Source organism: Thamnophis elegans, chromosome 3 (genome assembly GCF_009769535.1).
Source record: "Thamnophis elegans isolate rThaEle1 chromosome 3, rThaEle1.pri, whole genome shotgun sequence".
NCBI lineage: Eukaryota > Metazoa > Chordata > Lepidosauria > Squamata > Colubridae > Thamnophis > Thamnophis elegans.
In genome coordinates, this window is record NC_045543.1 from 4,607,699 (window position 1) to 4,621,144 (window position 13,446).

The window sequence follows — 13,446 nt, forward strand, 5'->3', positions numbered from 1 at the left end:
GGGCAGAGTTAGCCTGCAATACTGCATTTTAACCACTGCACCATCATGGCTCACTTGAATTTGGTCCCAATGCAACAGCTCTGGGATGTGATGATTTCCTCATCAGAATATTTCTGAAAATCAATAAAAGGAATTAGATGGAGTATGGCAGCCATCAGCAGTGAAATTGCCTAGCTTGCAGAATGGGTAAAAAAATGGCTGACACTATACTTAATGAAAGCCAATGAAGCAGAGATCAAATCACGTAAGTGCATTAACCTAGCATTAGACCAGGTAGAAATTCAATATGTCATCTGCAAAAAAGATCTTTGAATACCTTTGTCTCTCACCTTTTTTAAAAAATATATACATTTTTACACTACATTGCAAATTGAACATGAAAATAACCGTTCTTACCTTGCATAGCTTGTTGTAATCCATATTTAATTCAAAAATATGAAGAGGTGTAGAATATACATTTATACATTCCTAACAGAACCCATTTTAAGCACTCAAATAACCTAAATTAAACACTCCCAACTCTAAAAGCAGGAAAAGAGATACATTTCTCCCTTTTGAGTTCTCTAAAATGAAATGCCTCAGTTCAAGAACAACAACACCAAAAACCACCACTAATATTTAGTGAGGCTATTTAATTAGAAATATAGTGGCGAGCTGTGTTTCTACATAAAAAACATGTTTTAAATAAAGTTGTTCGTGCTAAGTTTTGTTACTAGTCAGCATTTACCTTATTTGATTCAGTTGTTTTGTTTTAAAAAACCATATGGTGATTTTCTTTGTTCACAATATAAAACCAACATATTAATTCAAAGTCTGCCTTTCAAACCTAGAGGGGAAAAGATGAAGAGCCATAAACACAAAACACAGTTGCATTTTGCCACTGAATCCTTAAAAACCTTAGAAATTCATATACATATGATACACACAGACTCTCTCTCTCTCTCTCTCTCTCTCTCTCACACACACACACACACACACACACACACACACACGCACAACCTGAAGACACCTCCACTTTTAGACAACCGCTATAAAAGAAAAAGCCAGCATGTATACTGATTCTGTAATTCCTCTCCAGACAAGGATTGCCCAAAAGTGTTCCACATAGTTGCTGCTTGAAAGTCATCCACAAGACAAAAGACTCTGGGAAGCAAGGAAATAGCCATCTTGTCTTCTTCCAAGCACTATTGGCACTGTTAAGGACACCAGTTTGGTACTTCCTTTTCTAATCACTTTTAGAAATTGCGTGGTAATTGCTTTTCAGCTGTAAGGAGCCTTTGGGTCAAGGTGTTTTGCAGCAACAGTGAGGGTTCCTTCAATCCTTATTGAAAAACAACTTTTAATAGAAGGTCAAGGACTTAAACAAAATCTGGAATAAAGAGCCAAAAGGTGATCAAAATATTGGTGTTTTTTTTTACAAAGTAAAAGTATAAAATGTTGATGTTTTTGCAAACTAAAGGTATAAGGTATGAGGTACCTTAAACATATGAGGTGCTGCTATTTTAAACCGTTTTTTTCGTTATGTGTTCGTTATGTGTCTTTTTTTCCCTCTTTTTTGATTTTGATTTGATTTGATTGCACTTATATGCCGCCCTATTCCCGGGGGACTCAGGGCGGCTAACAAATCAAGGGGAGGGAATACAGACAAGAGGAAAAAACAAATAAGCAACTACAATAAGAATTTAAAAACAATCAACAGCCACACAATTCGAGCGGGGTTAGAGTTTTGTAAGCCGCCCGGAGTCCTTCGGGATTGGGCGGCATATAAATTTTATAAATAATATAAAATAATAATAAATAATATATAACATAAAATTTAGGAATTAATTATAGGAACCCCTCTTTTCTTGTTCTTTGTGTTACTCCCATTGTGTCATGGGGTCCACAGAATTATAAGAACATTTCCTCTGGGAAGATACGTTTGTTTTTAATTCTTAAAAAGAATACCATTGGACGGGACTTTGAAGGTTGGACACTAAAGACTACAATTAAAGGAGAAGAATATTAAATTTCACTTACTGATACACAATGGAGCAAAATATTTTAACACTGGACAGATTCCTGAATAGTTTTGAACAAAGACCAGAAATTAATTTTAGGTTTGCCTTTAAGAAGCTATGGAAGAAGAACAAGTTTTACAAGGCAAGTTTGAGACTGATCTGAAAGTGAATTTAAAAATGATAAGCTCCAAGAATGATATAGAAAAATATATTAAATTGGGTATACAAAAGAAACTAATGCCTAATAGGTTGTGGGAAGTTATCACCCAGCCCTCTCCCAGAAAAATGAAATATCCTAGGAAATATTGAAAAGGCAGAATATTTCTCTGGATGTGAAAAGAAACATATTTCCAAAGACAGAATAGTTGCCTATAGCTTTCTGCCCATCCCCAGCTAATGGGCCATTGAGAAGGCCAGGCTAGCCCACTTTACATAATAAAGACTTCTCCTCACTGCAGCTGTAGGGGGAAGGGATATTACTCAACTGACCACAAGGCAACTGAGAACTCATCACAGCCTAGAGAGTAGCCCCCTGCATGGCCCCATGGGAGTCTGACAACCAATCAGAATACATTTCTTACACAGGAACAGGAAACAGAGAGGTGGGACTGAACAGGGTATAAAAAGCCTAGCAAGCCCCTCCTTCAGCCCTTCTCTTCTTCTCCACCAACACTGAAGCCTGTGATCCACCTTTTCTGTCCAGGGCTCAAGCCATGTGGTCCTGTCCAACAATAAACCATCTTTCCAAGCAGCCTCCATGTCTCCAGTGTCTTTTTCCCCACTTGGAGCCGAACCCAGAAGGACATTTCTTTCAACAAGGTAAAAGAGACATATAAATAACAAACCAACATAGTGATCTGGATTTGATTTCTGGCAAAAAAAAGCCATTTAAATGAACGGATTACCTTAATGATTGCCATATTTAACAACTGTGGTAAACAAATGTCAAAAAACCACTTCCAGTACATGGGTGTTTCATTTTTCAACCGTAATGACTTACGACCAGATTTCTGGTCCCAACTGCACTCAGAGGTTGAAGATTACCTTTTTCTTTCCCTATACCTTCTTTTTAATTTTTAACATTTGTATTAGCTTTATTATAGCTATAGTTTTCAATAAAATTACTATTAAAAAAACAAAAAGCATTGTCTTACTCTAGCTAAAGTACAAAATAATATGTAATTGATAAATTACATTAATAAAAAAACAGCCTTCAGAATATTTAGAAGAAGAAGCAACAATTATATGACAGATTTTAGTTTCTGTAGACTTGAGGGGGTGGAGAGGGAATGATAGAACATATTGGATGTATTTCCTTTAAATATTTTGCATTGCAAGAAATCCATACCAGCTACTCAACTATTAAAACTTAATACAAAACAGCATTTTAAGAGAGAGGTCCTCCCTCCTTCTGTATCAATTCAAATATAATAATAAAATTTAACATTACAAGTATAACTGGAGTCCAGAGCTCATATGCTTCTTCTATAACTTCTATACTAACTACCTGATAAATTAATAGTTGCAAGTTTCCTGTATATGCTTCTTGTATATATGCTCACATGAATACGTAAGACCTCAAATTTTTAACCAAAATACCAAGACAAATGTGCCATCCACAGATAAGCCAATTGTGAAAATTAAAACCAGTGGTGGGATTCAAAAATTGTTCGAACCTACTCTGTGGGTGTGGCCTCCTTTGTGGGAGTGGCTTGCCGCCCATGTGACCGGATGGGAGCGGCTTGCCGCCCATGTGACCGGATATGAAGATGCCGACGACACTTGTCAGAACCACCTTAAATTACCACACACACAGCACTGGCATGCATAAGAATAGGATGTAAACTTGTTTTTTGAAAGGCATCTTTGGTTTGCGTTAAAACAACTTCAACACACGCAATGTTCTGATTGCACCACAAACGCAGTAGTCATCCTTACCTTTCACAGAGGCCCTGAGTTTTATAAATAGGAACATGATAGTGTAGAATAATCATATCCAAGGACCAGTGGTGGGTTTCAAAAAATGTTGGAACCTCTTTTATAGGTGTGGCCTGCTTTCCGGGTCCACTGGTGGAACCTCTTCTAACCGGTTCGGTAGATTTGACGAACCGGTTCTACCGAATAGGTGCAAACTGGTAGGAACCCACCTCTGATTAAAACATACAAAAACTTTGAGGATCAGCTTAGGTTGAGTATGCATGGCATTCTCTGTCTTTCTAGGATTGCCCTCATATCTGAGAGAGATCAAGAACAATATTTAGGGATTTTTTTCTTCCTTTATAAACTGATCTTGTGGCTGCCCATTATGACACAAGCTCATTTTGTGTATAAGCTCCTCCACAACAGCCATTTTGTGTCAGAACCTACAACAAACTCTCAGTTTTCTAAAACTTCCCATCACCCAAAAGTTTGCTCTATCTATCCCAGTCTGAATTCAGCTGCTAGCTCTCCATTCATCCAGGTAGTATATAAATTCTCATCGCTTTGTTCCCTAAACGTCTATTGACACCCATATTTCTAAAATCAAAATATTTATCTATTTTTCTACAGCATTAGAAGTTATTTGAAGTGTAGCCTGCAGCTAAGAAAACAACAGCAGGTAACTATGCCCTGATAGACCGGTTTTACCGGAAAAACACATAACAACAGGCAGTTGTTGACTTACAACCACTTGTTCAAAGTTACAGCAGCACTGAAAAAAAGATTTATAACCGGTCCTCATATTGTACAACTGTTGGAGTGCCCCCATTGTCAGGTGATCAAAATTTGGATACTCAGCAACTAGCACGTAGGAAAAAAGAAGGCAGAGCCAAGAGAGGACTCAGCCTGGAATCATTAGGTTCCCACAAATAGTCCAAGTTCAGTTTCCCTTTAATTCCATTAACTCAGTGTTTCTCAACCTTGGCAACTTGAAGATGTCTGGACTTCAACTCCCAGAATTCCCCAGCCAGCATTTGCTGGCTGGGGAATTCTGGGAATTGAAGTCCAGACATCTTCAAGTTGCCAAGGTTGAGAAACACTGCATTAACTCTTATCTAACACCAATTTAGTGCTGATTGTTAGTTCACCAGATTCTTGGTATAGGCTTGAGCAATACTCTCAGCCAAAGGCCAAAACAGTATTCTCATATATTCTATCAGTATTAAATCTTAGAGCAAAGGGGTCAAACTCACGGCGTCACATTGTCATATGACACATCGTGACTTCCCCCCCCCCTTTGCTAAACTGGGGGTGGGCATGGCCAGCTCATGACGTATCTGGCCTGTGGTCTGCAAGTTTGACACCCCTGCCTTAGAGCAATCCCGTATTTCTATTATTTCAATCAGAAAGACCCCCGGGTTGTAAAAGAAACTTCTAAGTAGACAATTTCTGCAGTATCAGTGGCGCTGCTTCAAAAGGATGACATTCACAAGTTAACTAGGAGTCATATCAAATTGCTCCTGCTAATAAACAGTGCAAATTAGCCTTATTATACTAAATCTCTGTTGCTAAAATTTGCCTATTCCTCACACGTTTTCTTCTGGTGTACCATTAGTGCTGTAGGAGGTGAAGGGTGAAGCTGCTATATGAGCACAGAATAGGAGAGTACACACCTTTAAAGCATATGTTTCATGTAATTTGCTTCAATGCAAAATGAAACAATATCAAATTTATGTTGTGTATACATTATTACAAAAGGAATGCTTATTGTTATTAAACGTTCCTTTACAATGAAGCTAACCATTCTTTTTGCACCTGCTCATTTCATTACAAATAATGTAAATCCTTTTCTTAGGCTGAGTATATTTATTCCCCACAGCCAAAAAAACACAGTAAGTGATTCTATTAAGCCCGATTATTCCTCGCAGCTCACTTTTATACCTGGAGGGAGTTTTGGCTTAGGACTCTTAAGTGTCTTCACAAACTAAGTTCAAAACTTGTTCCCAGATTGAGATGGAAGGTTTTAGATTGTCTTTGTCCTGATTTCTAGGATCTATCATAATGACTTTTCCTGCCACCATGAGATTAGCAGCTGTAGGGAACCTCTTGTCTATCAGAGCAACCCATTTCTATGGCAACAACAACAACAACAAAATCCTAGCAATGCCAGAAGATACTTCTGCCTGCTGCAATCACTGGGATCACACCAAACAAAGACAAAACATAGGCCTACCGACCCTTGGAGCAAAGAAGATCTTCATACAACAAGGACATGACAAGGACATGATGATGAAAATTAGAATTCCTCGAGGATGAGAATTGTCCCTAAAGATAGTTGCCATGCTTGAGATGTTCCACAATTAATAAAAAACAGGTTAGACCACAACTTATCTGTCACATCAAGTCAGGTTAGATTCTTAATGTCCTTTTTTCATGCTTCAGGCGAAAAATCCAACTCCATATAAATGAAACACAGCAGAATTTTGTACAACTATCTAACAACATACTGGTGAATTGCCAAAGCAATATTGGAAATTAAGCATTTTGGTCAACTTTACAATGCGGTTCATTGTCTCTACTTTCTCCACATTCAAAGACTATTTATGAAGTAAAGACGGCTTTATTATTTCATTAAAAGAGATTTATCTAGATGCCATTGTTCAAGAGAAATATAAATGTAGGATTTCCCCCCCCCCCCCATCTATTCATGTCCGTGAATTGTTCCAAGCAATAATGGAGTACTATTAATCAGGTTCTTCTACCTAATTGCATCCATAATATTAGTCTACACACTTAACAAGAACTATTAAAAGCAGTATATGATAAGACAGAGACAATTTAGAGTAGTGTGAAGGCACCAGGCTACAACCCAAGTGATTGTGTATACTAGTTGTGCCTTAGGCAAAAAACAACAACAACAACTAGCCAATGACTTTGGTCTAGTTATGCTCTCTCAGCCCTAGAAAGAGACAATGGCAAACCATATTTTAAAGTGCCGTTAAAAAAATGCAGGAACTTGCCCAGGGTCAAAGACTGGTTTGAAAGCACAAGGGGAAAAACCAAGATAATAACGGAATAGATCTAGAAACTAGTTAACAAGTTATCTTTTACAATGTGGAAAAACTGTATCACTGAGAGTTCCATGAACTCTCTGCCTTTTGAACTCAGTTCATCAAGAACGGAGAAAATACCGTATTATTTCTGCCTAATTCTACTGCCTACAGTTCCAGAAGGAAAATCACTAATAAACATATTCTTAATGAAGAGTTAATCTTTCTCCATCGCTATAGCAGGTTACATTAGAAACAGAACCTGAATTAAGATGTCATTCCAAAGCACACTTTATCTAAAAAAATAAAGTTAATCACTCACATGATTCTGCACTTCCTCGTCTTTCTCATGTGGTGCTGGCAGTTTCCGAATTTCTTGCTCGGTTTAGATAAAATACTTTCTTAGCTTTCCACCTGTCTCGCACATTTATTTTATGTAATGAAAATCGTTCCATATCACCTTTCTGCGTACTATTAAAATAATGTATTTAATTCAAATAATCACTTAGTAGGGCAAGGCAATATATTAAAAAAAACATTAAAACCAATAACCATTTAGAGCAGGGGTTGTGAGACTTTTTATACCTACCGCCCACTTTTGTATCTCAGTAGTAAAATTTTCTAACCGCCCACCGGTTCCACAGTAAATGGTGATTTATAAAGTAGGGAAGTAACTTTACTTTATAAAATTTATAAAGCAGAGTTACAGCAAATCCCTACCGCCCACCATGAAAGCTGGAACGCCCACTAGTGGGCGGTAGGGAGCAGGTTGACTACCATTGATTTAGAACAGTGGTAGTCAATCTGGTCCCTACCACCCACTAGTGGGCGTTCCAGATTTCATGGTGGCCATTAGAAGTTTGTTGTAACTCTGCTTTATAAATTTTATAAAGTAAAGTTACTTCCCTACTTTATAAATCACCATTTACTGTGGAACCGGTGGGCGGTTTGAAAGTTTTACTACTAACAGAGATACAAAAGTGGGTGGTAGGTATAAAAAGGTTGACTACCCCTGATTTAGAGGATACATTAAAAAAGATGCAACTGGGCACTCTTTCAGAAAGTAATAAGGGTAGCAAACTAATCAGAACTCCAAACATTGTCCCATTGTGTGCGGGCAATTTAAGTTAATATCTTTTTTCCCACATGCCCTGCATCTTCTGCAAATCTTAAAAGCCTGCATAGGTTTATAAGGATTTTGCAAATGGGCAAAACATACTACAACAACATTTCCTTCGTGTACCTACAACATGCTCTTAAAATATTAAATATTAAAGCTTGGTGATAAAAACACAGGAGATAAAATAGCCCTATAGCAGTGTTTCTCAACCTTGGCAACTTGAAGATGTCCGGACTTCAACTCCCAGAATTCCCCAGCCAGCATTCGCTGGCTGGGGAATTCTGGGAATTGAAGTCCAGACATCTTCAAGTTGCCAAGGTTGAGAAACACTGCCCTATAGAATATCATAAGCCAAACAAACCATGGTTCCAAACAGATAATCTCTCCTTCTAACCACAATCCAGTAGAAAAAGCACGTGTAATCAAAATACAATATTCCAAAACTTAATTCTGCAGGTTGCCCAGAAAGAAACTATGGCCATTAGGATTGAAATCTGCCAGTAAATCCAAAGGTATTAAAACTGCACCTTCTTTAGGTTTCTAATGTAGACCATCTACATTTGTGATTAAAGTAGTGACAATACTATACCCCAAGCAAAATTTGACTTAACTTTTAAGATAATTGCTAGCCTAAGGAAATACTTGAATTATAATACTGACACAGTACTCCTTTGTGTTAAGTTAGCATATTAATGCTAAGCAAAGCATAGCTTATTTTGTTGCCCCAAAAGATAAAGTATGCTTAGCATACATCCTTCAAATCAGGAAAAAAAAAAGAACCAAACCAGATGTTCAGTTTCTATTTTAAAGTCAGGGACAAGCCCCCGATTGCGATTTTAGTTATCAAACAAATTGCAAAAAGGAGAAGTATACTTCAACTGAACTGGAGAACCTTTTTATCAAATGGAGAATAACGTCACTGTGCTTTATATCAAAGACAAAAGTAAGATATCGCTGCTCATCCTTCTCAGTGCCATCCAGAAATTATTAATACATTTCTGGACTGCCCTCTTTATAGCAAGTCATTCCATCTATTCTTTGATTCTGGTTCACTCTTTGCAGCTTCAAAATGAACAAAATTCAATCAATGCCCACAGTTATTACAACTATAGACTTACTGCCATCCTAACCATAGCAATATTAATCTTTATTAGGTGTTCATAATTGGATTGAGCAGGGGTAACTATTCCCCCAAATCAGTAAATGGAAGAGACACCTTAGGTTACAAAACAATGATTTGTCCTTTAAATCTTTTACCTTGTTGTTGCTGCTGCTGCTTAAAACAATGGAGAAATAAAGATATAAAGGGAGCAGGAATTCAAGGTAACAAGTATAGAAAACGAAGAAATAACAACTCATATTTATCCAAAATCAGAAATAAAGGGTGCTATTGCACAATCGCCTATTAAAATTGGCCCCAAAGGTAGCCAAGGATACAGATGAAAAAAATGCACAGTATAGGAATTAAAGGGTTCAGTACATGAAATTGTACAAATGGTACAAATAGATGATATAAATAATATCAGCTTCCAACTCAAAACATTTGAAAAATAGCCCAAGGGAGCATCTGTTTATAGTGACATCTGCATGTGCCTATGTGTTTTGTGCAGAGGAGCATCACAAATGTATGTTCAACTCAGGACTTGCTGAGACTTCTCTAATGGAAGTTTTAAACTAGTTAAACTAGACAGTAAATAAAGCTGTGTCAGTTTTGGACAGTTTAAATATTGTACTCAACATTGTAACTGTTAATTATAGTTCAACAGTCATTGGAGACGAAGAATTATTGTACAGTTACTTATTAGTCCACCGTAAAAGAATTTTAGAAAGCATTTTAATGTACTTATCACAAAATTTAGAGGTAATCCACCAACAATGTTGACAGGAAATATTGCATAAATATTGGATCTAGGCAGCAAAAATCTAGATGAGGAGCAGTAGATGGTAGCAAAGAGATGCAAAAATTCTAACTCCCACCTGCCATCTATCGGTCATTCAAATGTTTGCAAACCAGATCTTTTGGCCTTGCTGTAAGCGGCTTTTACACGCTTAAGAGTCCTTACTATTGGAAATTTTATTTTCCACAATTGTTTTAAGAAATAGCAATAAGGTGGGTGTATGAATGATATATAATCCCCAAATGCTCAGCAAATATTAGTAACATCCATACTGTCTGCAAAAAAGAAATATTAGTGGTATAATGCTGATACACTCACACTGAATGTTCCTGTAAAGTACAGCATGAAACATTTTTGACAAGACCGCTAATTGTTTGAATACCAGTCCCATTAGTAATGTGGGGAGTAAATCTAAAAACTATGTAAATGTAACCCTATCTCAAGTTAAGCTTGTAGGATACAATGTTGCTCAAACTTTTTCAATATGAAAATATATATATATATCATACAATGCATAACATTCATTCAAGCTAAGGAGTTTGTGGCTTCACTGCTCTCTGTAAAATTACCTTCCAATTAAATTAATGGGATTTAAATATTCTAATGTTTCATAGCATCCCCCAGCAACAGCCCTTGTGGGAAACCAACCCACAAACTCAGAGAATGAACCTCCACCCTCATCCTACACCCAAGTTAGATATTCACCACTACCGCAAAACACTCCCTTATGTATACATGGTGTGATTTCTTCCATGTTGTATATTGAGGATTTCATTCTTTCAACAAAAAAACAATTTTTGTAACAAGAAGCCAGTGATCTAACTATCTATTTCTAAATAAAATGGCAGCTGAATTTAAAAGTGATTCGGTACCACTTCATTCAAATCATATTATAGGAATCGAAGTGTTGATATATAAATGCTACTCAAAAATATTTCAACAGTGTTCTCTCTCTACTGTTTCTTATTCTTCAATTATCAATGGTTTTGTTTAAAATGTTTTTTTTTTTTTACATTGGTAAATATTTGTTATCGGAAACATTTTGGAGTGAAAAGAAAGATAATTTTCTCTGCAATTTTTCTTAATAAGTTCACATCCATATTGAATCCCCATAAACACTTCTTAATACAATGGGAAAGCTAAAGAAGTTTAAAACTAACATTTTCACACCTCTCCTTTCTGCACTGTGTGACAAAATGTACCACTTTTAGTAAGAGGAAAACTTAATTAAAATACATACTAATTTCGCTGTGAATTTTAAGCATCCGGAGTAGGTGTTGCCTGTTTCTGGGAAATAACTAACTTGTGACATTTATGAACTTTACAGCCACCTAACATTCCATCTTTTCTTACAAAGCAGAGTGTAAATACCAGGATACTATTCCCCTGCCCACGTCAGAACACACTGCAGCTATTTAAAGATACAGAATAAGTATGTGCCATTCATACAATGCATTGTCCATTTGTTAACTGCAAATTGTTAAAGCCCCAGATACAGAATAAGTATGTGCCATTCATACAACGCATTGTCCATTTGTTAACTGCAAATTGTTAAAGCCCCGTTAAAGTATCTAAGCATCTCAATCTCTCTCACACCAGCCAGGAGATGACAGGTGCCACTCTGACTTCTTAAGGCCAAACCAGATACTGGAGGAAATCCTAACCCTCCAGGGGAGGATCAACCGGAATCTTAGCCCAGTTTTTTTTTTTAAAGGAGCCTGAATTTCTCACCACTTTTTTTAAAGGAGCCTGAATTTCTCACCACTTTTTTTAAAGGAGCCTGAATTTCTCACCAATTTTTTTAAAGGAGCCTGAATTTCTCACCACTTTTTTTAAAGGAGCCTGAATTTCTCACCACTTTTTTTAAAGGAGCCTGAATTTCTCACCACTTTTAAAAACAAAATACAAATACAAGTCCAGACCTTTGGGGTTCAAAGCCTACAATTTTAAAAAAAAAGTCTGTTTTCATCACCTGCCTACTTTTAAGTAGGCGTTTTTCTTTTTCTTTCTTTCTTCGCATTTCAGCAAGCAAGCCAGGTTACCCAGGACGTTGTATTGGACCACGGGGGGGGGGGGAGAGAAAAGGGTTGAACGGGAGAGGCAAAGCAAGCAAATTACACACACCCTGGGCACGGGACGCACACACACACACATACAAAAAGGACGAAGGCGCCCATCAATCACGACCTCCTCATTCCTACAACCCCCACCACCAACACCATCCCCCAAATCCCAGACGGTTCGCGCCCCGTTGGGCACCGAATAGGAAGAGCATTTTTTTTTCTTCTTTTTAACAAGCCACACTCGATGCATTTCAGGCAGGGCTGCTACTTTGGGATGCTGGGGGGGGGGGGGAACAGGGTCTCGGAGACGGCGAGGGGGGGTGGGAGGGGGCGGGAGGGCTCGTATCCTTCGCCCTCCTCCCTCCTCCCCCCTCCCCACCTTCCGAAAGGGGAGGGGGGAGGCTGCTCTCCCTGCGCGCGCGCGCGCCCGGTGTGTGTGTGTGGGGGGGTCTCCTCCTCACCTGGTCTATGGGGAGCCGGACGGCGTTGCTCAGCGGCTGCAGCAGCGTGGAGCCTGTGGTGCTGGTGGCCATGGCGGAGAAGGCGCTCGCCCACCCCGCCCCACCCACCCCCCACCCCCAAGCGCTGAGAGGAGGGGGAGCAAGCCAAGATGACAGAAGAGGCGGAGGGGGGGGGGAGAGAGAGAGAGAGAGAGAGAGAGAGGAAAGGGGAGAAGGGCCAGCCGCCTCCACCACCACCACCACCACCACCGCCACCGCTCTCCTCCTCCTTAATGCCTCACAACATGGAAAGCAGCAGCGGCGGCAGCGCGCAAAAACGCCCCAACTCCGAGTGGCGGCGGCGGCGGCAGCGACGGCGTGACAAGAAGAGGGCAGCAAAAACTCGGCCGGTCAATTGACGGCTTCCTTGACCAATCCCGAGGCAGCTCCGGCCCCAATCGATGGAGGGGAGGCGGGACCCACCGACACCCCACCCACCCAACCACCACACACACACACACACACACACACACACACACAGAGAGAGAGAGAGAGAGAGAGAGAGAGAGAGAGAGAGAGAGAGAGAGAGACCCCACCGACCGACGGACCGAGGCGGAGCCCGGCGGCTGCTAAGTGACAGAGCCGGGGCTCAATACTGGCGCTCCTCTGGCCTTGCGCGATGGGGGGGAAGCGGGGGGGGGAGGGAGGCGCCCAATGGCCGGCTAGCCGAGGTAGGATCAGGCAGCTTTGCGCTTGCCCGCCTTCCTCAGCAAGACGCCGCCGCCGCTGGTTGCGGAGGCGTTTCGGGCACGCTTGGCGGAAGGGTGCCCCCCCCCTCTCCCACTTTGGAAGAGCGCGGCTTGAATGGGAGGCTCCTGGGCGGGGAGGGAAGCGGAGAGGAGGGGGATGCGCTGTGGAAACAGGAGCCTCCCCATTGATCACATGTGGATAGATA

At 39.7% G+C, this 13,446-nt stretch overlaps 1 protein-coding gene across 1 annotated transcript in view; it reads right to left on the bottom strand.

The window, feature by feature from the left end:
* MBOAT2 (membrane bound O-acyltransferase domain containing 2) overlaps positions 1-12,882 on the bottom strand; it is a 95,556-nt gene extending 82,674 nt beyond the window's left edge. Inside the window, 1 exon segment of the mRNA XM_032214653.1 lies at positions 12,513-12,882. Within this exon segment, the coding sequence (XP_032070544.1) occupies positions 12,513-12,584 (72 nt within the window). The 5' untranslated portion in view covers positions 12,585-12,882.
* Between the last annotated feature and the right edge of the window lie 564 nt (positions 12,883-13,446).